This window comes from Gallinula chloropus, assembly GCF_964237585.1.
Source record: "Gallinula chloropus genome assembly, chromosome: 10".
Classification (NCBI taxonomy): domain Eukaryota; kingdom Metazoa; phylum Chordata; class Aves; order Gruiformes; family Rallidae; genus Gallinula; species Gallinula chloropus.
Genome location: NC_140095.1, coordinates 13383535 through 13407398, shown reverse-complemented (window position 1 = coordinate 13407398; position 23864 = coordinate 13383535). Strand labels below are relative to the sequence as shown.

The 23864-nt window shown below is 43.7% G+C and overlaps 1 protein-coding gene across 1 annotated transcript in view; it reads left to right on the top strand.

Moving 5' to 3' along the window:
• RNF130 (ring finger protein 130) overlaps positions 1-12000 on the top strand; it is a 42115-nt gene extending 30115 nt beyond the window's left edge. Inside the window, exons 6-9 of the mRNA XM_084268827.1 lie at positions 4931-5027; positions 6156-6360; positions 8344-8437; positions 11810-12000. Coding sequence (XP_084124953.1) covers positions 4931-5027; positions 6156-6360; positions 8344-8437; positions 11810-11825 — 412 coding nt within the window. The 3' untranslated portion in view covers positions 11826-12000. The remainder of the gene's footprint in view (positions 1-4930; positions 5028-6155; positions 6361-8343; positions 8438-11809) is intronic.
• Positions 12001-23864: the final 11864 nt, after the last annotated feature.

Here is a 23864-nt window from a genome sequence, read left to right as displayed (position 1 = left end):
CATTCTACTTCTGAAGCCAGAAGTTTAATTTGGTTTGTTTTTCTGTATGTTCTTTACCTCTTGGGCTGTGGGAAACCATTTCTCAGTGTGGTTGTTTACTTAATATACTCTACAAGTGCTTGTTTAGAAACTCCCTTTAAAATGTTTGAGAATAGAAGAGCTTGGTCTTAGATCTGTAAAGATTTGGGAGCTCTTGGTCGTTGTGGATGTGTGTGATTTATCTTCTACACTCCAGACATTTTCATGTTCGGGGAGCTGGATGGAGGCACCTGCCTGCCACCTCAGCACAATCTCCTTCCTTAGCACAACCTCCCATGTAAAGGACACATCAAGGCTCTTGTGTAGATCCATTTTTTTTGTTCTCTTTTTCACAAGTATGTAAGGTCAGTGAAGGCTCAGATTACATTACTGCTGAAGGCTGGATAACAACTTTCATGTTCACTTTCTACTTCCCTTTTTCAGTATCACTTTTTATCTGCTGCAGTTCAGCTTTGAGCTGCCTGCAAAACCATCTTGGCTAGACAGAAATATTAAGATGTGTGCCTTCCAGGAGACATTTTTACATTTGTAGATGAAGGGTCAGTCAGTAGATTTCAGATTGTGTGTAAGACTTCTTAGTCTTCAGTATCTGAGATGCTTCTCCCCAAATGTTGTTTCTGAGGTTTAATCCTTTTCAACTACCTGATACTTCAATCTCTCAGTTTAGTACAATATGCAAAATTAGGGTTTTTTTTTAAAAGGCAACAAAACTACCACACACAAAACAACTACAAGCAAGCCTTTACACTAGATGAGAAAATAAATTGCAAGAAAACCATGGAGAAAATGGCTTGACAAATAGGAAGCAAATGAAAGGCTAGAAGTTTTTCTTACTGTGCCTATTGAGGAAGCTATGATCATTAGACAGTAGGAATCACTGACATAGGACATCCCTGCTGCTTTCATCAATTTGAAAGTAGCATTTCCCTTTGGTACCGCAATTGTTCTCTGCAGTTAAGTGTGGTCTGTCACTCTTTGCCTCAGTAGAGAGGAGCCTGGTCTGGGCAGACACACAGCAGGCAAAACCTACCATCAGCTGAGCAAGCTGCACTTAAAATTCTGCAGTGAAAGACTGTATTTGTGATGTAAAGCTCTGTGGCAGATGGGAACTTGTAGCCAATTTAAAAAAATAAATTTAAATGAAAAACATTACCAAAAATGTCATTCATTTTGTGCTTCAGAGAGAGAAATATGTTCGGTACCAGCAGCCTATGGATGTACATACAGGTTTTAGTGCACAGAGGGATACAGTAGTCATTTGTTCTGGGCTTGCAAGCCTGAGGAATATCTCTGCCTTTTGTGAATATCATTATGTGAGTGAAAAATAAGTATTGTAAGCAAATGTCAAAAGGATTCTAGCAAAAGACAAACCTCATGGATAATTTTCTTATTCAGGTAGTTTTCCTTTACCATAATCCAGCTGCATCTTGGAGATGAAGGGGCACTGTGTGAAAAGTGATCAGGAGGGGGTATTGGGAAGGACTAGTGAGAGAGAAGGGAAGGGGAGAGCAAAGTGATGGGTTAGAGAAAAGCACAGCGTGACACTGTAAAGGGCAGAAAGATGTCCTGGGAAGGAAGGCATTTACAAGGTAGGATGAGAAATTAAGTAGTGAATATGTTAAAATAAACGGCTTTTGAGTCAAATTCTTAGTATTTCCTGTACTGGACAAGAAGGGGGAAATTAAGCCAGACTTCCATCAGTCTGATTTTGTGCTGCTGCATGTAGAGGTTGGTTTGGGGGTTTTTTAAGAGCAAATTAACACAGTATCTCAATGTCATCCTTTCTGCTTACTGTAATGCCTCTGCACCATCCCCATTTTCTCTGTTACCTGCTTGCAAGGGCACTTTCTCTTTTTCCCCCAGGAGCACTCCATATTAGTGGAAAGCACTGAGGCTGCTCTCCCCTTGAGTTGCCTGCTGGGATGAAGGTGGGCCTTCCTCCTTGCCACACCAGGCCAGACATCCCTCCTCAGCTGTGTGAGCTGTAATGGGCTTGCCTGCAGCAGGGCAGGAAGGACCTGTGTGCTGTTTGCCAGCCAGGCTGGGAGGTTTGTACCCCAGAGCAAGGGGAGCAGCTGCCTCCAGGAGTAGCCAAGGAGGCTACTTTGCAAGCAGCATGTTGATCAGAGTTCTTTTGGGATGCTGCATTGAGAAGTGTGGTGAGCTCTGGGGAAATAACACTTGTTCAAACCCTTGACATGCAAATCTGAAGGCATCACATTGCTTAAGGAGATTTCTAACTCACTTTTTCTCTGTGAAAAGCTGCAGAGAATCTCTGTTGTACAACAGAGTTGGCGTTATGGTGTTTATTACAACCTGGAGGGCAACTGGCTTGGGTATGCTGACAGAGTGGAAAAATACCTGCAGGTCACCTGTCTGGAGTTATGCCTGCATGGGAGACTCCTTCAGTGCTGCCAGCCTGGCTGCCAGCCGGGCTTCCTCCAGCCCTGAGGCTGGAGAAGCAGCGAAAGCTGTGTCACACTTGACTCCCTGGTGTGTGGCTCCTCGGGGAATGTAGTCAGCTGCTTTGACCTAGAGCAACTGGCTGGGAACTCTTCAGACTTATGGTCTTGGGGAAACAAGGGACAAATATGAAGATTTAAAGTTTACATTAGCAGAAAATGTAAGGGCTTATTTTGTCAGACAGAGTTTTTAAAATAATTCACATGTTTACTCTTGCTGTATAGGTACTTTTTAACTCTTGCAAGCAGAGAGATCCAGACATGAGCCATGATGATGGTATCAGAAAGCTTTCTCAGGAGCAGATAAACTGCATAAGTAGTAGGCAGAGCCATGCTGATCTAAATCAATAAATAACCTTTGGAGCTCAGAGCTTTTTTGAAACACATTGATAAACATACTTGAAGGTTTAGGAACTAAAAACAAAGAATTAAGAGGTCGCAAAAATAGTTGAGCTGTTTGATGTATTTGAACTATATCAAACTGCTAATGACTCTTTAAAATAACTCATAATATTTAGCAGATGCATGTTGGCATCCATATCAGTCGCCTGCTTCACTTGATCTGAGTGCTTCTACAGCACTGATTAGCTGATAACGATATATTAAAGCTGTTTTCATATTTCTGTGGAGTCTTGATGTCTGCTGTTTCCCAAAATATTAGATTTTCAGGTTTGTCCTCCTCTAAAAAAGCGGACTTCAGAATCTTAAAAGGAAATATAAGCAACTAAAAGCCATCATTTGCTGAACACAGAGAAATAGCCTATCTTTGTTTCAGAAGATTTCAAACCACTTTGTCACCCAAGATTTCTAAACATTGATTCCTGTAGTTTTGTGAGAAATGAAGGGAATGGGTTAAGATCTAATAATGATGGAAATGAGTTTGTATTTTGAGCAATTATTTGAACAGTAAGCAATGTATATGTCTTGGGTTGTTGTGACTGCCCTATTGCTAGGAGACTCAGCCAGCAAAGTGAGTAGCTGAGATTCTCTAAGTTTCTATTCCTGCAATTCCTGGGATATAGATAAGCAAAGTTCTTTCACTCCCTCTCCATCTTCTGTTGACTGTATTGTACTCTGTAAGTCCATGCATCTGTAGTGCAGGTAGGATACAGAGCTGTAGCTGACTGCACCCTGGCTATGCTGATATACTTAAGTCACTCCATCAGTCTTAGTAGCCAGACAAAATAAATTAACTTGCTGAATTTAGTGTCAGGTTGTAAACCCCAAGGGATAGGGAACAAGGAAGACCCAAACCCCAGGATGAAGTTAACTGATGCACAGAGCAGCAAGTATGAACTGAGAAATGAGGGGCCAGACAGTATGGCGACTCCATGCTGCCCTGAGGGCATGTGTGACCTCTTACAGACTGTGCTGATCCCTCAAATAGATGGCAAGAACTTCTTGTTCTGTCACTGCTTCTTCACCTGCTGGCTTCAGAGCACAGCTCTTCGCCAGCTGAGCAGCCCTTGTAACTGCTGATCCTTGTCGTGATCACCAGTCTGTCGTGCCTGGGTGTGCCTGTTCTTCCTGGCTGTTTACTCTGCAGTCAGGACCCCTGGAAATGAGAAATTGGATTCTTATAAGTAATTATTCTGACTAGGTTATTAGTATTTGCTAAAGCTGTATTGTGTAGAAAGTCTGCTGTGAGTGTGCTTTCAAAAGTTCATTGCCTGTTGACAAGTGGAGAGGATGTAATAGGTGTGTTATTTTGGTCTCTCTGTAATCCTTCCTCGTTATATTGGCTAATGCCCATCCCAGCGCTTCCATTTATATTCACACGTGTGACTAAGATTCTGTATGCAATGTAGGTGGCAGTTCAGGCTGCTCTCTGTTGTGGAGTTACCTGGTGTGCAAGTAGAGCCCCAGTTTGCTTTTTCATCTTGGAAAGATTCTTCTTTTTTCACAATTATCATATGATCATGGATATGTTTTCCTTCCTGATAGGAAGAAATACTGCTGGTAGGAAAAGCTGGGTTTTTTGGCTTAGATGTAGTAATTATAAAAGCCCTTTTAAAAATAAACATATTTGGGTTGGTTGCACTGATTTTCTGAGTAAAATTGATTTCTAGTAGATCAATATTCTTCCTACGCAATTTATAATCAGGTTCTACATAGATACTGAGACAAGACCTTACACAAAGTTATGGTAGGGATTTTGTTCCCATAGTTATTCTGCCCATATTCACAATAAAAGGGGGAGGAAGGGAATCTGCTTTCAAGTGTCTCTTCTTAGTTGAACTGTTAGTAAAGGGTGACAAGCAACAGCTCTTGATATTTTTTATTTCTTACCAGCATGGAATACTGGCAATTATAGAACTTGTTCATCTGGCTTAATTAAAAAGAAACTTACATATAAGTTTGTTAAAGTAGTTCTCATTGTGCTAAATAGAACTGTTTGCAAATTATCTGTGCTTTATCCATTCTTCTAGGCATGTTTTCCACAAAGCCTGTGTGGATCCATGGCTTAGTGAGCACTGTACGTGTCCAATGTGTAAACTGAACATTTTAAAGGCACTGGGAATTGTGGTAAGTTGCACTATGAGCTCTTCCTCCTCCCATGTCTGAGGCAGAACAGGTAGAAAAATTGTATGGGAGAATGGTGTTCCAGTACCCTTAGTCAGAAAGTATTTGGGTAGTTTTATCCATTTCATTGCTGCTGATAAAGATGATTTGTTGGTTTTGTTCCTTTCCCTGGTTGGTCACTGGGAATATATTGTTATATTTCCACTTAAATAATTGCTTATCTACTGAATGTTTACTAGGTTCTCTATAATCTTCCCTTTCTCAACTTTTTTCAGCCTTTCTTTGTTAAATTTACTCTGTAAATCTCTTGTTCTTGTCATGGTCTCCTGTAGATGTTCTTAAATTTGTTTTTCATGCTAAAAGCCATGCTCTTGGCAAGTTTTCCTCAAGCTCATGGCTTATGGGATCACTGAGGACTACTTTTGTTGGCCAGTTAACAAAGCGATGGAAGTGAAGAACCTCAAAGAGGATTCTTCTCTCTCCCATATGAGGAAAAAAAAGTTGTGGAGTTATGCTTTTTTCAGAAGAAAGAAAAAAGGAAGAAAAACTTAGGTAGAAAAACTTTTTTAAAGTACCATTTTTGTCTACAGTGAAACTATTTCTTCAGTAAAATGAATTTTGCGTAGGAATTCAGACTCCTTGGTAAGAGAAAAGCAGTGGGACGGGGAGGAAATGTAAAATCTGATCACTAGGGGAATTTGCTTTTAGGTCTTGATTTACACTGTTCACAAGTAGGGTTTTACACCTTTCTCTGCCAAACATTTAGCTGACACAACTACAATAGACACAGTCTCTCTATCTGAACTGGCAAGAAGCACCTGATGATAAAGTATATGAAAAAACCAGCGTGCAAGTCCACAAATAAGACACAAGGCACTTGATAAAATTCTGTGAAAAGACACTTTCTAAAGCAGTTTTTCAATCAGCTGCATGAAAATTATCAGGCTTCCCCTTCCACCTCATTAAGATGGGTTGGAGGAGCAGCTTCAGATAGAACTGGCCAGCTTGTGTGCTTCTCTCCTGTGCCATCTGGGAACAGCCGCAGCGATTGAGTAGCGCGAGTGGCTACTCTACAGGTTTGCTACATGTAGAACATTCACTGTTGTAACGTGGAATCACTTATTCTTCCAGCCAAACGTGCAATGTACAGATAACGTGGCCTTTGACATGGAAAGGCTCACCAGAGGCCAGCCAGCCAGCCGGCGGTCAGCGCTGGGTGATTTTGCCAACGACAGCTCTCTCAGCCTGGAGCCCCTGCGCAGCTCTGGGATGTCCCAGCTCCCCCAGGACGGGGAGCTAACGCCAAGGTCAGGAGAGATCAACATTGCTGTGACAAGTAAGTTCTCTTTGCCTTCCAGTACCGGGCTGTGGTTTTCCTGGTGTGTGGCACTTGCTGTGCTGCAGGGCCATGGTGAGAGGTTTCCCCACAGGGGCAGAGGTGACCTCGGTGTCTCCATGAGAGGCATATGCTGCACATTGAAACCGGTAACTCTGAGTGTGGCAGTGCCAACGCTTTCATTATTGATGGTAGATCCATTTAGATCTGCATGCAAAGAACACTGGGTGAACTAAAATGGCAACAAAATAACCCTCCTGAATTTGGTAACCAGCGCAAGAAGCGGGATTGCCAAAAGCATCATTTACCCTTTCAAAATACTTTACATGCAATAATTTACACAAGGATAAATATTTTGGCTGATTACTATTTCTGCAAATATTTTTTCCCCAGAGAACATTACTGCAGGAATTCTGATGTGCCTTAGCAGATGGTTTTTATTACAAAATTTGTGAACTAAAGAACAGTATTTGATGTACCAACATTTGAGTGTTGTCCAAGTGTTCTATGACATCAGAAAACTGTTCCTGCACTGCTCACAAGCTCTTATCCGTAAGAACAGCATGGGAAACTTCCACTCACTGAATTTTACCTAGGGTTTTTAGCATATAATAGCACTATAATGAACACAGTATGTGTGGAATCACATCACTTTTCCATATGCTGTACAGTCTAATTTGATGCATGAATGGTTGTTTTTCTGGCTGAGTTGCAAAAATAGAACCCATGCAGTACAACAGTCTGATTTTTCTCCTTGTATTTTGCTTATGTGCATATATGATTTAGATTTTGAACTTATACTGGTATATGTATGAGGCAGTGTTCATTACAGTGTTCCTTTAGATGCTGTAGCAAAGTAAATGTCTTATTAAAGAAAAAAATCTCATGTTACGAAACACATAGTTTGTATCCATAAATGTCCTGAGCTGAGAAGGAAAAATCCACATATAAAATCTAGATTCTTTCCAAAGCCAGTCACTTTGTCATGCAGTCTTCAACATCTGATCCACCTTGTATTCAGCTCTTCTGAGCAGAGAGCAAATCTGTTTGTGTGCTGCTTTCCTCATCATGGGTGGGAAAACTCTGTAGTTTCAGTTAAACTTTTTCACTACTTGGTTTTATAGAAGGTATTTTTACTTGTCTGTTCCCAACTGTAGTACTGCTCTTACACAGATGGGATGCCAGGGTAAAACAAGAAATAATCAGCAACAGTTCTTTCTGACAATGTTTATAAAATAAAGCTTTAGAAAAGGCTGTTCAGATGTTTGGATTTCATGGATGACACATGCATTCTTTGATGCATGAGAGTTAAAACAAAAGCCATATTCAACAGAAGTCTTTGTGTTCTGATCCATTACTGTGTGCCAAATTGATCTCGGGTGGAGAACTTCCAATAGGAAACATTGTTTAATAGCCTTCTCTCTGACTTTTCCTTAATGTGGCTGTATGTATACACTCATGTTGAAATTATTTCCCCCATGCTTTATTCCTGTCTAGTAAATGGAAAACTAGTTATGTTTTACTGTTGAGCGAGCTACCTTTTTCTAAGCATTTATTCAGGAGGGAGGGGGCAAAACCACAAATTAAGTGTGAAAGTGCATTGGGTATGCTTATGTGAAGAGCTGCATCTAAACCAACCCTGACAACCTTTTCTGTCTTGGGGGCAGACAGAGTTTTCATGACATTTTCCCTTGTTCCTGCATTTCACTTGACAGTGTTAAGTAATCTTAATCACTAACCCTTGGGCTCAGCCGGGAATTATTGTTGTGCCATGCTTTTTTTCCACACCTCTCTCCACTTCTTCTTTGCTAGCCTTCTCCAGTCAGTAACTCTGTGGCTAACCTCCTTCTGCTTCACCTCCTGGTGCCAGTCATGGCTTAGAAGCCTCTTGCCTTCCGCCAGTGGTGTTTGAGGGGAATAGTGGCATCGCTTTGACATAAGCCTTCTCCCACGAGTGATTTCCTCCCTTTCCTTTGTCAACAGAAGAATGGTTTATTATTGCCAGTTTTGGCCTCCTCAGTGCCCTTACACTCTGCTACATGATCATCAAAGCCACAGCTAGCTTGAATGCTAATGAGTAAGTAAATATTGAGATGTTTCTATGTATGTCTGGTGGGTGGGTGTGTCATGGACAACATTGGGAGTAAATACTGAAAGAATGGAGAAAATGCAGTTTTTTAAAGTGTTAAATGCCTTTTCTGCTTTTTCTTGATGTAAATCTGTTAACAATAGGTTCCAGGGTAACATCTAAAGTCCCTTTTTAATTGATATTTAACTTTATTGTCCAAGGAAATCTCCTTGCCAAGTGGAGGTGTGGAAAGGGAAAAGAGGAGAATATTTATATTCAGTTTTTGATCAGTGGTCTAGATAAACATTAAAATTCTGCCATTAAATCCCCATGTTCAAAATTCATCTGACACAGCCAGAAATTACTACCATCAGTTATCTTTGCCAGTCTTCACCTCAATTTCTTAGGCAAACTTCATATGAAAAAAGTAATAATTAGTATTCCTACTTGGCACACTTCCATCTCAGGGGAAAAAAAGGTATTTAAATAGAAAAGTACCTTTTTGCTCTTAGAGAGAGAGATGAAAGCAATGAATATGCTACTGTTTCTTCTGTCAAGTGAAGAGAGCAGACCAGTCTTCTGACCTTGTGTTTTAGTCTGCTTGAGAATCGCAGGCGAAGGAGTGCTTAAAAACATCTGTGCTTCCTTAATTTTTAAAGATACCCCTAATGCCTCCCTTCAGACAGGCTGCACAAGAAATGACCCTAGCACATGACTTTCAATCTCTTTTTATAGTCCTGTGTGTGGGCAAGTATAAATCTGTTCTGAAGATACGTTAACTAGGTACATTTAGCTACTTTCATTTTAGGTATACAGAACAGCTGGTCTCATGGTATATATTTAATCATAATTTATTTAAGGAGGGGAAAATGTCAACATCTTTCTCTGGTCTCTGAACGCCTCGACACAGCTGAGTTTCCGTTAGATGTGTTGATCTCTTACCAAAAGTGGGGTGAGATTGAAAGGCACTCTCCTGTGCAGCCTGGAAATGTGGCTCTACAAATAAAACTTCTTTTTTTGTTGTCATTTTGAGATAAGAGGAAGAAGTTGTTAGTTTGGAGGGGGTTTTAACTTGTATTGCCCCCTGGAAAGTGTAAGGTGTCCTTCTCAGTAAGCTGTAAAAGTCTTACAGTCCCCAGTGTAATAAATTTAGAGTCTCAAAGGGATCTTCAAGAGGGAGTAACACTAAGTCCCTCAGGGTTTTGGTCATCAGGAACCTTGAATTGCAAATCTTCCTCCTCTTTTCAGATGCTAATTCCAGAAGGGCTTTAGAACTTCAGGTAGCCCTATTGAGTCACCTGATAATTTTTCCCATTTGTCAAAATCTTGCAATTTCAAGTATTTATCAGGATCCTGGCAACGCAGAAACAAGAAAGATGTAGAATTGTTGGAGAGGGTTCAGAGGAGGCCACAAAGATGATCAGAGGGCTGGAGCAGCTCCCCTACGAAGAGAGGCTGAGGGAGCTGGGCTTATTCAGCCTGGAGAAGAGAAGGCTGTGGAGGAACCTCATTGCAGCCTGCCAGTCCCTGAAGGGAGCAGAGAAACAGGAGGGGAATCAGCTTTTTAAAAGGGCAGACAATGGCAGGACAAGGGGGAATGGATTGAAGCTAAAGGAGGGAAGGTTTAGATTAGATATTAGGGGGAAGTTCTTTGCAGAGAGAGTGGTGAGGTGCTGGAACAGGCTGCTCAGAGAGGTGATGGATGCCCCATCCCTGGGGGTGTTCCAGGCCAGGTTGGATGGGGCCCTGGGCAACCTTGTGTAGCTCCAGCCTGGAGGTTGGTGTCCCTGCCTATGGCAGGGGGTTGGAGCTCTGTGACCCTTGGGGTCCCTTCCAACCCAGACCAGTCTGTGATTCTATGAACGGAGCTATAGCTGAACATGGTTAATCTGCACAGCAAAACAGCTTGGGAAATCAGGGAGCAAGAGGGGTTGTGAAACGGGAATGTCTGGGCATTTCCACATCATTAGGAAGAAGACAAAGGAACCGTAGCCCGTGTAGCACCATCCAGATGTGGGCACTGATAGCAGTTGTATTTCTGCTTTCCCTTGCAACTCTTCTTTTGTTGTCATTTGCTCAGCGGGATCTGGGTCTATTTTTACAGAAAGGGCAGGCTGCTTCTCTGGAGGCCCTCACTGCCATGTGAAGTGTTTTCACAGGGATGTTCCCTCAGTACAAACAAAGGGCAGGCGGGTGTAAGGACAGCTGCTTTCCCCAGTGATAGGAATGAAAGTGCAAGCGTACACAAGTATATACTTTGAGGCAGACTTAAACTAACAACAGCAGAAACACAAGCTGTCAAAAAATCACTTATTTGGCTAACTGAGGTACCAAGCTGTAGCCTTTAACCTCCACAGCTTTTTTTCCATCAAATCCTTTGGGATCTAAGCAGCCTCCACAAGTGTTTCTAGGTTCCACTACTCATCTTCGACAGTTTAAGATGTGCTATGTATGACACCAGTGCTCAGATTTACTGTTTGGTTGACACCTTATGTTCCCCAGTGCCTGATAAAGCATTTCCTGTGCTGAGTATGGTGCCAAATATACAGCAGCTCCTTCTCACTGCGATTTCCATCAAACATCATAACAGCATACCTGGTTTCATGCTGTTTTCCATATAAAAAGCGATGTTGGCATATGCTACACTTGTTATGATAGTGTTTCAGGAGGAAGCTGAGGGCTTTTTGTTATCAGAAAACAGCAGCAAAAATGAGGCCACAAAATATGCTGATGCAAGTAAAAGGTGCCAAATATTCTGCATTAAAACTCACCTAAAAATATGTCCTGATCCTTTTATTTTTTTCTCCTGTGTCCTTCCAACAGCTTAAAAATGGATTTAGAGCAATAGTTACGGAGTTGTGTGTGCATATAGTTACCTAGCTGTGTATATATGTTTGCATGGATGTATATATACATGCACATATGCATTTTAAAATAGTTCCTGATGAAAGTAAATGTTGTCTAAGTGATAAGAAGATTAGAAACCAGCTGCTTTTTCTTGGTCTAATATTCAGTGATTTAGGTAGTGACTTAAGGGAACTGAAGAAGAGTTTTTTGCTTTGCTTATTAAAAGAGGGTCAGAAATTACTGTGTAACTGTGGTTTTAAAGTCCAAAATGCCCAGATGTTGGATAGCACCACTCCAGAGTTTTTTGGTAGCAGATGGAGTTTCCTTAGAAGTTTAGGAGTGCTCAAACCTCTGGCTGTTCTGTTTTACCGATCCTGTAAGCATGATGTAAGGAGTACATACCTCTTGTAATGCTCTGCCCTTGTGTAATTAGTCATTTCTCACTAACTTACTTTTACAGGGATTTGGAGGGGGGGATATTAGTAGTATTAACTTTAATATAAATCTTTTGTTCCTTTTTTTTCTGCCCCACAGAGCAGAATGGTATTGAAGAAACGCTTTCCAGACGATTGCCTTGGAGAGAGACACCTATTTTTTATGCATCATTTATCGATCATGCAGCACAAGCAATTATTTAGTACATTCTATTTTTTCATAAAATTCGCTGATGCCAAAGCTTTGTATTAAGGAAAAAGTGAAGAAATAAAAAAAAACTTTAATTATTAAATCTTCCTCTGTGAGAATTGCGTTTTTCTTGGATTCTCTGTGTTAGTATTTAAGACTTGACAGCCTTTTGTAAATTTTATAAGGTGCTTCATTTCCTCTGAATGATTTCATCCTTGCAGATCTGTATTCTGCCCGTTTCATTTTTGGGACAGGCAAAGCTAACTCGTGGAAGTCTCACACAGTGCCGTTCTTATGATGCCACCCAGCCCTGGAATGACTAACAAGAGTATTATTAGCAACTTGTTAGGGGGAAAAAAGCTGGGCCAAGCATCCTGGTATATAACGGGCTTACTTTGACTCCAGCTGAGAACTAATTTGAAATTTCTCCAGGTCTCCTGTTACACTCCTGTGTCACACTGTGAGTACTGCAGTACGATTTTTGTCTTTAGATCAGGCATTGCTGAAGGTTTGCAACACAGTTTTCTTCTAAGTACAACTCACAAATGTCTTCTGTCTCTTGCCTTCACCCCACCCTTCCTTCTGATAAAAGTGAAGCAATTCTAAACCACTTCTTCCCAACACCAAGTGAAAAGGTAGCATTTTCCCCTACTGTCTGATGCCTCCTTTCATATTAGTGATGGGGTTATAGTTTTTGTTCACATTTGGATCATGAAAAATAGATACTGATCTTTACTGTGATGTAGAAACTCTTTGCAGACGTGTCCCTTCTTGCCAGGGTTTTTTTTTACTGGTGAGGAGGCAGAAGGAAAACATCTCTCATCGCTGTCCTTGCTGAGGCTGTTTAACACAAGTTTACTTATGCAAGCAGCCTGTGAGTAATTTCAAAACAGGCAGTTAAAACATGTGGATCTGATTCGTAGCCAAATGCCAATGCTTGAGTTAGTTAATGAGATGGGGAGGGGAAGGTAGTAACAAATTGGTAAGGAAAATATAATTGATAGAACTTAAACCTATTCTGAGTTTGGTTGTTTTTGTTGTTCTCCTATCAAGATGTAGACACTTGAAATTTATTCCTTTCTAATTTAATTAAATGAACAGAGAGAACCAATTTTACTGTAAAATTTAATTTTTTTTATGTACTGGGAATTAGATAATTTAATTTTATTTTTTTATGTATAGGCACTTTTAGAATTTAGGAATGCAGCCAGAGTCTACATTAAAATAGTTCCTTAATTCTTACCTGCCCAGCAAGCTTCAGCTGAGAAGGCAGCTTTTATAATAAGACATGAAGTATGTGATGGCTTCAGTACATTTAATAGGGTTATTTTTCAGTATGTCCTCGTGAAATTTTGAAAGAAACGTGAAAATAATCAATAGAGCAGTTAAGTGCATTTTAAAAGACTGGAAAACCCCATTGGGCTTACTCATGAGGAGGAGGGGGGGGGAAAGCAGCCTTGAAAGGTAGTGTGGCTGAGGATTGTCTCCTTGTAAAATACAGTGTGTGTCAGCTGAGCCTTGTTCCCAAAAAAAGGAGGAATGTGGTTAGAGTGTGATGTAGGGTACAGGCTACAAAACACAAGGGTCACTTTTTTTTTTTCACTGATCTCTCCACAGTGACAGGGAAATGGTAAGTTTGTGCTTGTCTCCTGAAACAACAACCCTGAAGTGGGGGTGTGGGATTTTAATGCTGCTGGAGAGGGATGCACAGGGATGGCCTGAGCAGTGTGGTGAATCAGATGCCAAAGGCACCACAAACAGTTCCAGTTCATGTTTCTTCTGCAGAGCAGCAGTAGCAGAAGTGGGGTGATAGTGGGAACAAAATGGTTAACAGGCTTTCTGGGGCATTTCCCTCTGAGGAGGATTTAAATAGCCCATGGCCATCTCTTTTAACCTTCTTTTGGGCCTCTAGCAATTGTCTTAATGTGTTGAGACAAATACAGACAGTATCTGCTAGGTTGGTTACAGGTCAGGCTAGCAATGAAGTTCATCCTGTTATTGAAGTAAATGTATTCAAAGATGGGTTCTGCACCATCATTGACACTCATTTTTTGACTCTGGGTAGACACAAGGCAATTCCCAAAGTTTTTGTGGTCTGCCATGCTTATAGATGTCCACACACTAAAAAATGAGTAATGTTACTCATGTGTCAGCAGTGAGAGGAAAGAAGAGATGGGCCCTTGGTATGGGTGTGTATGTATGGTGCAGGAGGGAGCAGCAGTGCCTTGCTGAACAGCTGGCTTGGAGGGATGCTTGGTGAAATAATCCTGCTCTTCTGTTCCTTAACCGAGAGCGTGTCTAGAACAGCTTGGCTGAGAGAGGGAGTGCCCTGATCGTGTTTCCACATGAAGAAGTAGTTGTACCTGGGGAGCTGTGGAGGGACTGCAAACTGTGGCAGAAGATGGCCCTGATTAATGCCTGAGGCCATTGAAATAATGACTGAGGGCATTAAAACACCTCCAGGTGGAAAGGGACCACCGGGTGATACTAAACCCCTGATGCACCTGCACAGCTACAGCGATGACATGTCTCTTGAATTTTTAGCCTTGGTGTTGTGCCTACTTGTGTAGCATCCTATGGTATACATCAAGATCAATTCCAGAGCAGTGTGTTCATTTTCAGACTCAATGCAAGTTACCTGGAAAGTTCTTTATAACTATGTAATGCAGATTAGTGGCAGAGAGCGCTGGAGGATTCATTTCCATGTACTAAACCTGAATGCAGGCTGCCTGTTTGGCTTCCATACCTAAGGGATAGATCTTGGTATTTTTTGGTAAGTGCAAAACAGGAAGAACAGATTCATAAGCAGAATTTGGAACTGTGGATGTTTCTAGTTGCCCCTAAAATGCAGTTGTTCAGTACATTCATCAACTGGTCCAATGCCACACTTTTAAACAAGCACTAGCAGTTTTCCTCATTGAGATGAGCGTAGCTGGGTCACTGTGCCCTGCTGACTCTGTTTCTGTAGCTGTAAGTTGTGGGCAGGAACACTGACCTGGTTACTCGAGCACCTGACGATCGAGTGATGAAAAGCACTGAGCAGCAGCTGGACTTTGAGCACTGGGTGGGCTGTGCTGGGTGGTAAAGGAGGGAGATCTTTAAGGGGAGAATGAATGGTGTGTCCCCAAAGCAGGATGAGAGCTGAGACACCTGTATCTGTCTGGAAACATCCAGCCTTCCCAGAAGCTGGTGGCTTGAATTTCTCCTGGCAAGAAGCAAGAAAGTACTCCCAGTAAAGAATTTTAGAGGTGCTGGATATGCAGTTTCTCCAGATTCATTTAAAATATTTGTTGTCAGATGACCTGTGTGTGCTGATTAAATCTCTCCCTTGGAAGTCTGGGCGCACACAGAGGAAATGACGGCCTGGGCTGTCTGCTTCCTAATCCCTTGTTTGACTTGTGTGCTATAAAAACAAAAGCTGCACCAAGCTTTTAGAATCCCCTTTGTTTCCTTTCAGCAGTGGCTATTTGGTATGTAACAGTTTGGCGGGTGGAGGAAAGGGAGATGAAACATCCTATGTCACTGGCTTGTTTCAACTGTGGGCTGAGACTTGGTCACCAAAAATTAAATGACCCTGACCCACAACATGTTTCATGAAGGATCTTGAAAATCTGTTTCATCTGGTAGTGTTTTAAAGTAGGTTCAGTCTCTTTGAAGACAGACTATGATCAGCTGGAAGTCATGGTTCAAAGGTTATGTTCCCTCAAAATCTTAACCTCTCTTTTGTTGTTTTTTTTATTTTAAGTATTGCCCAGTTTTAGAAACCTGTAACCTTGGGAGCGGGTTCAGATCTAGAAAGTGAGTGTTCATCATCCCCCACTGACTGCTGCTGCAAAGCTTATTCCAACCCAGTGCCTGGGTACGTGCTCCTGGCAGAATGAGCAGTTCACTCCTATGCAACATAACTGCTCGTTTCAGCTAACAAGAAGATCAAAAATAGATTCATTTGCTTGCAAAAACTTCCCCTTCTCAGTGTGAATGGTGGAGAGTGTGTGTGTGCTGGCTGTCAGTGCTAAAGGAGAGCTTTGGAGGTGGTTTGGTAAACTGGCAGCAGACACGTTGCCCAGCTCCAGTTTGCTGCTGTCCTTCAACCCGGACATGCAATTGCTCTGCAACTCAGGCTGAAGTTTGCTGCACATCAGGATGGCAGCTTGCTGTCATAGCTTGTAAAATGAGTTTTTGGGGAACCCAAAATGAGTTGGGGAACCTGGCTGTGGTGTCCCTGGCTCCTCCAGCCAGTGCTGTTCTGAGGCTTCTGCTTTTATAAGTGCAAAACTCATCTCTTGTTCTTTCAACAGTTCCACATGTTCAACTATAGCTCTAGCTTTTTCTCTTAAATCTTAATAAGGAATTCTTTTTTTCTTAGTTTCTGTCTTTTGGGTGAGTGGGGAAGGAGAAAAGGTTTTTTGGACAGTAACAGCTGAATTTTTCTTCCCTCATACCTTTCATAAGCACTTTATGAAATAAGGGCATAGGCTGGACTCAAAATTTCAGGAGAAAGGACAGCTGAAGCACCCAAATTCTGCCAGAGCTAAAACTGCTATCCCCTAAGCGTGTTGTTCCAGTGATGCCTGAAACTGGAGGCACCTTGGCTTGCAGAGTGTCTTCATGATGAACTTGGAAGCTTTTCAGTTGCCTACAATTTGGATCATGTGGCGTATTGTAATCTAAGCAGCCGTGCTCCCAGCTAATCCCCCCTGGGATCAAGAAACCGAGTAATGAAATGTTTTGGCCAAGGGCCTGATCTGATAGATGCTTTCAGAGAGAACCATTTGTACAGCAGCAGGGTTGGGCTCCTTGCAAAACACATCTGCAGGTTTGGAGAGCCATGAGAATGCCAGGTGGCCAAAGGAAAAAGGAACTTCCATTCCCCACCCTATCAACAGCCACTTGGTGCTTGCTTCAGGTATTGCCAAATGCAGGGGGTTGGGTCTCCTTTGGTTCTGTGTAAGGAAATATGTTGGTGCCTGTTTCTAGAAGGTGATTCCAGGTGGATGGAGGTTGCTGAGCTCCAGAGGAGGTCAGGCCTTCAGCAGCATCGTTTGGATGGTCTGTAGTGACCTCCTCACTTAGCCTACTAATTCTTTTTGGTGCTGAGCTGGAGTGCTTTGTGCTGGTGCACAGCATAGGGAACTGGGCACCTACCACAGCGTTCTGGGTTTCTCAAGGAAGCACATGCCTGTTTACAAAGCTGTAAATCAACAGCAAGCATCTAGTGCAAAACTGCAGCCTGCCCCAGCTCTGCTCAGACTTGACCTCTTTTATCTGAAAGCACCATTTGAGGTGGGATTGTTCATGCATATGGAAAGCAGGTGCTTTGAGCAGGCAGAGTGAACGGAGGTGAACTATTTCATCTGCTGTTACTGGTTTGTGTTAGCGGGTGGCTATGCTATCCATGCACGCTGTGTTTGTGGTCAGCACTGATGTACAAGGATGCTTTACTCAGTTCTTACGTTGTTCATGCTTGCTCCTAACGAGGATTTGTTCTACCTCTTGTAGGCAGTCACTTCTTTCATCGTAACTCTCTGTCCCCTCGAAGCCTGGTCTACGAGAGCGAGTTCTCAACCATCGAGCCTGCCTTGGACATGTATGATGAGAACAAGACCTGAAAGGAATCCATGCTCCTTCCTGGCCCTTTTTCCGTTCTTTTCATTTCTCATTCCTATTGTTGTGTACTCTTTCCATGGATCTCCTTTGTCTGAAGAAGAGCTGCTTTTTCCAGAACACGAACCCACCTTCTCGATTGCAAAGACGAAGACCAACTGTGGTGGTTTCTGAGGGTGGCATCTTTGACAAAGAGTTGCACATAAGCAAGGTTGTCTGATGGAAATTGCTGAGTAGCAGCATGGGGAGCTGTGTCGGTCCAGCCGCGGCGATGCAGAAGAGGTTTTACGGTGGTCCTAAGAGTTTGTGCTGTACTGCAAATGCGTCTCTCACACAGACGTCTGCTGTTTCCATTTTTGAATTGCCCAGATGGTTGGGCAATGTCAGAAAGGGAGCTGGTTGTAGAGGAGATGGCCAGTGACTGGTAAAAGCACTCGTATATCTCGGTCAATCCATAACCTTACTGTGAAATAGCCCCTTCTGAAAGGGACCTTTATAAGTGCATTGAGTTTCCTACAACCCACGTAACCCTGGACAGTAGCAAGCCAGTCTGATGTTAAAGCTGCAGAGAGGACCTGCATTTGCAGAAAGATTTCAAGAGACTTGATGCTTGGTTTTTACTGCGATTCGATTGAAGCAGAAGAAGAATGGTCTACACCGAATATACGTTTGGTCCTTCTGTGTCCTCAAGTCAAGTGAGTCTCTTTCTACAGAGAGGACATTCACAGAACCAGCACTTAATCTACCTGAAAACCATTAGACTTTTTGAAATATGCAGGAATCTAATTAGCTTTCTTTCTCACTTAACTTTTTTTTTGGGGGTGGGGAGTGGGGTGGGGGTGGGGGATGCTAAATAATCCACCAAATTTTTCACTGAGGTTTTTTAAAAGCCAGCATGTTGGCATTACACAGAGAAGAAAAGAGGTAAGCTTCTTACCCCGTTCTCCCGTTGAGATCTGCAACAGTTAAATAACAAACACATTCTCTAAGCCGTGCCCTTTCCCACTGACATCAATAACAGGATTGCAGAAAGCAGCAGAAGAAAAGGAAAGCAGCAACTGCTTTGACACTCTGCAGGGAAAATCAATTTTTACCGGCGTGGGACAGAAGCGGTGGGGAAATGGATCTTGTTTGCAAGCTTCTGAGAGACTAATGCAGAAACGGAGAGTGGGAGAGGAACCTCTGGAGTTAAGTCATCCACAGCGTTCCTCAAATGAGCAGATGCGGAGGAGCGAGTGCTTCTGCTCCACCTTTTCCTACCGGACAATGCGTAGCTGTTTAATGAATGTTTGGATTTTTTCTCCATTGCAGTCTGAGTTCCTGTAGGTGTAGAAAACGCATTTGTGTCCTTGTAAATGTGAAACAAAGCTTCACCCTCCCGTATAGGAGTCTTGAGAAATGAGTTAAGCCAAAAAGAAAGGTAAGACATACCCTGCCACGCTTAAATTTCATCCGCTTTTGCTATGAGCAGGGGGGATTTCCCCTCCTTTATTATGTTTTTTAATTGTACAGCAGCCTGCTTGACATATATCCTTATCTGAAGTGTGGTTCAGCTGCGTCTTTAACGCGGATGTTTAAGAGAAAAAGAAAAACCTAGCTCTGTAAAATGAGGAAATGATCCTCTTTGCCGAGCGGGCTTTGAGTTTTGTTGCTGTGCATCAGCTTTATTTAATCTGATAATTCAGGAGTGGGTGGTGTGAAGTGTAGGGAGGTTTTTCTCATAACACCCACCTTTATATTTACCAAATGAACTTTTATTGCCATTCAGCTTACTCTAGAAACCCCAGACTTTTTAAGAGCACAATTTTAACACCCACTCTCTCACAAAGCAGAAGTGAAGGTTGCAGAAAATGCCAGCCAGTGGCTTGAGAGGCAGCAGGTCGTGGTCAGCACCCATCCCCGCCTTGCAGATGTGCAGAGGAGGGGCAGCTCCTTACAGCGCCAGCGAGCTGGGGCAGAGCTCCCAAACCCAGCCTGGCTGAGCTGTGCTCAGGCCCAGACAGGGCTCGGGGGTGGCAGAAGGGCTGATTGAGCAAGGCCTGTTTTTGTAATTAGCTCTGCTGATCGCAGCAGGCAGGCACGTCAGACCCAGGGACTTCCGAAAACAAACGCCCCAGAGAAAACAGTTACCATCTCTAGGATGTTCTGGGGCTTGTTGTTATCCAGGGGAGGCAGTCAGGTTACCATAAGCCGACAAACACCTGGGTGTTCCCGGTTAAGTACAGAAATGTCTGGGTGTCTCCAAGAAGCACATTGCAGCCTGTGCCGCGAGCCCCGGCCACCGGCACCACATCAAAGGGGGTACAGAGCCCCGCCAGTGGGGTTTTGGGTGGGAGAGCCTGTTGTAGCACTGCGTGGGGCACGGATGCAAGCAATCCTTCTTGTAGGGACTGCCTCAGCCCCACGCAGGGATTTGCCCCAAGGCCACCAGGAATGATGCTGGGACATGGTTTCGGGACAGAGACAAAAGTGATGGTTTCCTAGCTCCAGCCAAGTCCCTTTGCAGCATCAGATGTGTGTCAGAGCATGCAGGAAAAGCTAGAAGAGGCATGGGAATTAAAAGTAACAATAGAAAGTACAACCCCCCCCAGAGACAAACTAATAAATAGTGTAATTTGTATTTTGTTAAATCTCCTTATTCCTAACCTAACATCTTGGTTTTAAGCAGGGGGAGTGAAGATTTGCTTCTGTGGAGAGCAGGGTCTGGAATAGTGATATAAAAACGTGTTTGTGCTGTAGCATCTCGGATAAGGAAGCTGATGATTATAATTGGCATCCTGGATTAGGCAAATCTCACAACACTAGGAAAAATGAAAAGCTGGTTCCAACAATTGATCCCTGTGTGCGTGCTGGGACGTGCCGTGGCAGGCGTTCTCCTACTTAGTCATATTTGGGGTAGGGAAAAGGCACCACAGCAACATGGGTGATTTTTTTTCTGGGCTGTGCTGGTAAGTTTGAGGTTTTCCTTTTAATATTAGTCAGTATATATATAAAAAAAAAAAAAGCTTGATGAGCATCGTTGTTCTTGTTCTGCTGTGTCTGGTTGAGTCATTTCATAGAAGTAAGATACACTGAGAACTCTAAGTGCCAGAAACTTGGAAAATCATTTTTAAGGTTACAAAAAAAAAAGAAGAAAAAAAGTGCTTTTTAACAAAAACCATTAATTTTATGACTCCTACATATAAAAAAAGCTTTTATCTCCAAGTGTTTCCCTTAACTATTTAAACCCTAGCACTTCACCTTCTCTTTCCCAGCCTCTTGTTCTATGAAGGTTTTGCATGTTCCCGTAAGACGTTTGTAAAGTCAGGGTTTGCTTGTGTTCTTAGAGGATAATTGCCAGTAAAAAAAAAACCCTCAGACTGTAAGTGTGCTTTGTGCCTATCATACTAATATTAAGTATTACATTTGAAGCATGTTAAAATTTACTTGACACTCACTCCCTCCAGTGAGCTCGTGCATTGGTAACTGTCTGCACTGTCCCCGTGCTTCTAGGATGCTCACCTTGGCACCTGAGGATGCTATAGGAATAGCCAGATATCCTACATAAGCCAAAGAAAGACCAAAAATAGTTAAATAAATGCATCTAGGACTGTGTTATGAGACTCTTACACATCTTCTGTTTTCTTTAAACGTGTCCATGTAAAACAGTGAGAAGCTTTGGGAGAGCCAGGAGCTTTTACCAGCTACTGAAAATCGGAAGGGAGGTCTGCAGGAGGCAAGGGTCGTGCTGAGGCTCCAGGACTCGCTTAGCCCAATTTTGGTTTGAGATAATGCCACAGTCAAAGGACATGAGCTGAGGGATGAAGGCACCAGGGTTGAGCTGAAGTCTGGGCAGCTCTGCAGCCTGATTACTGGGGAGTGAGTTGACTTAATTGTTAAAAATATGTCAGGTTTTTTTGCTTAGCTGATAGTCACCTGTTTTTGATAAGAAGGCAGCATGGCAGCACACAGGCCAAGGCACAGCAGGGCAAATACAGAAACCACAGGGCTGCTGCCAGCCCTGCAGTGTGGGGAGAGGAGGGCAGGGCAGGGGGGCTCAGGGCAGGGACCCCAGGAAACACCCTGCACTTCACAAGTGAAGCTTTGGCTCCTTTTTCACCCCAGGTTACACCTCCATATGTGACCTAATTTTCCCAGCCCGAGCCGTGCAGAAGAGTGTGTGATGTGCTGTGACAGCTTGCATATGTGTTGTTATATTTAAAGATATCTTCACTTCTCCCTTTCCCTGCTAGACTGACTGCACCACAGGGTACTGCCGTGAGGGCAGCCCGTGCTCCAGCACGCTGGCTGCAAACTGCTGAGCAGGGGAGGGGGGGAGAGAGGGGAAGATGTTTCAATTATCCAAACTGAGGGCAAATCAGGGGAAAGGCAGGCTGTGCTTCTGCAGGGTGGTGCTGCTTTCTGCTTTGTTTCCATGTCTTTGAAATAACCAAGAGAAAAAGCTGTACCCCCCCTCCCACCTGCTTCCTGGTGGGATGCAGTGAGAGGAGCCGGGCTCCAGCCAGAATTCTGCTCTGGGCAGGGGCCCATGGTGCTGGGTAATGTCTGTTGGGCCAAAGCCCTGACCTCACAGGGTCCCCTCAGGTTTACCTGGTGCTTGTGAAGTGCTTTAGGGGGATGACAGCTGCTGGCAGAGCAGCCCTAATCAACACCTTTCTACCTATGTCAGTTGTTCCATCCTTTCACTCACCTACTCTTTTTAAAAAGCCTGTAAGGTTCCCAAAACCTCTTAATTCTCCCTAATTAATCCCTGCCCTTCCTCCCCACTGATTACTACTCTTTTCATCCTCCTCCTGAGAACTGTTTCCAGCATCATCTTCACCACCCTGCTGTCACCATGCTGGCCAGGCCCCTGAAAGGGTTTCATCAGTCCAAACCAACATCACAGGCTGTGAGAGCACGGAGGTTCCAGGTGGGTTTTTCTTGGCCAAAGCAGAGGCTGCGTGGGATGCAAGCTGCTGTTTTGGGATGCTCATTCTGTGGATCCTTGTATGGACCACCCTTTTGCTCCTCAGCCTGTTACCCTCATGGAGATGCCCAGATGAACAGAGCAGGGTGTGTAGGTTGTGCAATAATGTCTGAATATTTATTCTTTTTAAGGCAATAATGTCTCTGGGCACGGGGACCCTGAGGTATCAGGTGTTACCCAAAAATAGTCCCTTCCCTAAAGAGTTAATAATTAAGTATTAATACTCCTGCAAAGTAAGAAGTGCACAGGGCTTTGTTGCAAGTTGAAGCTATTTAGAGTGATTTCATTGCAAGGCTGAGGTGTTACACGAGCTAGTGTCTCACAGCTGGGACTGAGTTATCACACCCCAAAAATCTGCTGGGTGGGCCTGTGAAGGCTCCCTCCCTCCCTCCTGCTGGGCACGGGCTATTCCCTTCCCCACTCACATCCTCCACAGCTCACTGCGGCTGAGCCCCTCAGGAGCGAGCAGCGTTTTGGTCCTTGCCCTGAGCTCAGCTGTGTGCACTCGCTGGGCCGTTTGCCTTTCCATTAATACCTTCTCCCTGCTTCCCCTGAGCTGCAGGGCTCGCCTTTGCTTGGCTCTGACTTGGTCTTCAGCTGCCCGAACCCCTCAGGGGGACAAGAACCATTAATTCCCAACAGAGCAGCTCTGCTGGGTTGTGCTCACGACATCTGATGGCTAAATTTGCTCTGGATCTGCCATGCCCGTGTGTGTAACCCCCTCTGGCTGTCTCAGGCAGTAAAGGCTGTATCTGCCCGCAGCCTTTGCACCTGCCTGGGCTGCACTATGGAGATCTTCGGGACAGCGGCTCCACAGCTCAGCAACCCTCTTGTGCTCCAGCACAGGGAAGTCCGGGCTTGACAATAAATTGATGGTCTTTGCTGCTCTCAAGACAGGGAAGTTTAATAGGGCGTTTGGGGCTCCTCTTTGCAGAGTTGTCTGGCTCCTACGCTGCAGCCCCGAAGGCAGCATCCAGCCGTCGCCTGGCCGGGCTCCCTTTGTGTGGGCACTGCTGCAGGGTCCTACATGACAAAGAAGCCACCTCGGTTGCCACCACATCAGACTTTTTCTACCCTGTATGTCTAGACTTAACTCCTCCTAGCCCTGGTAAGATCTGTCACACTGGTCCTGTAAAGGGGAATAACCTTCCTGAGCGAACCGAGTGATGGCATCGCTCTTCTGTTTGCCCAGCCTGCCCTCGTGCAGCTTGCAAGTAGATGCTGAATCCTAGAAGTTTCTCTGGATGACTGTGCCTACTCGGGATCACCTGCTCGAGGCCATGGCCAACTATGCACCGAGTCTGCCAAACCAGGATGGTTTTATATCCCGGCAGAGAGCGACACCCCGGCCTTTGGGCGTGGGAGACTGCAGCAAACAACAACAAAAACTCC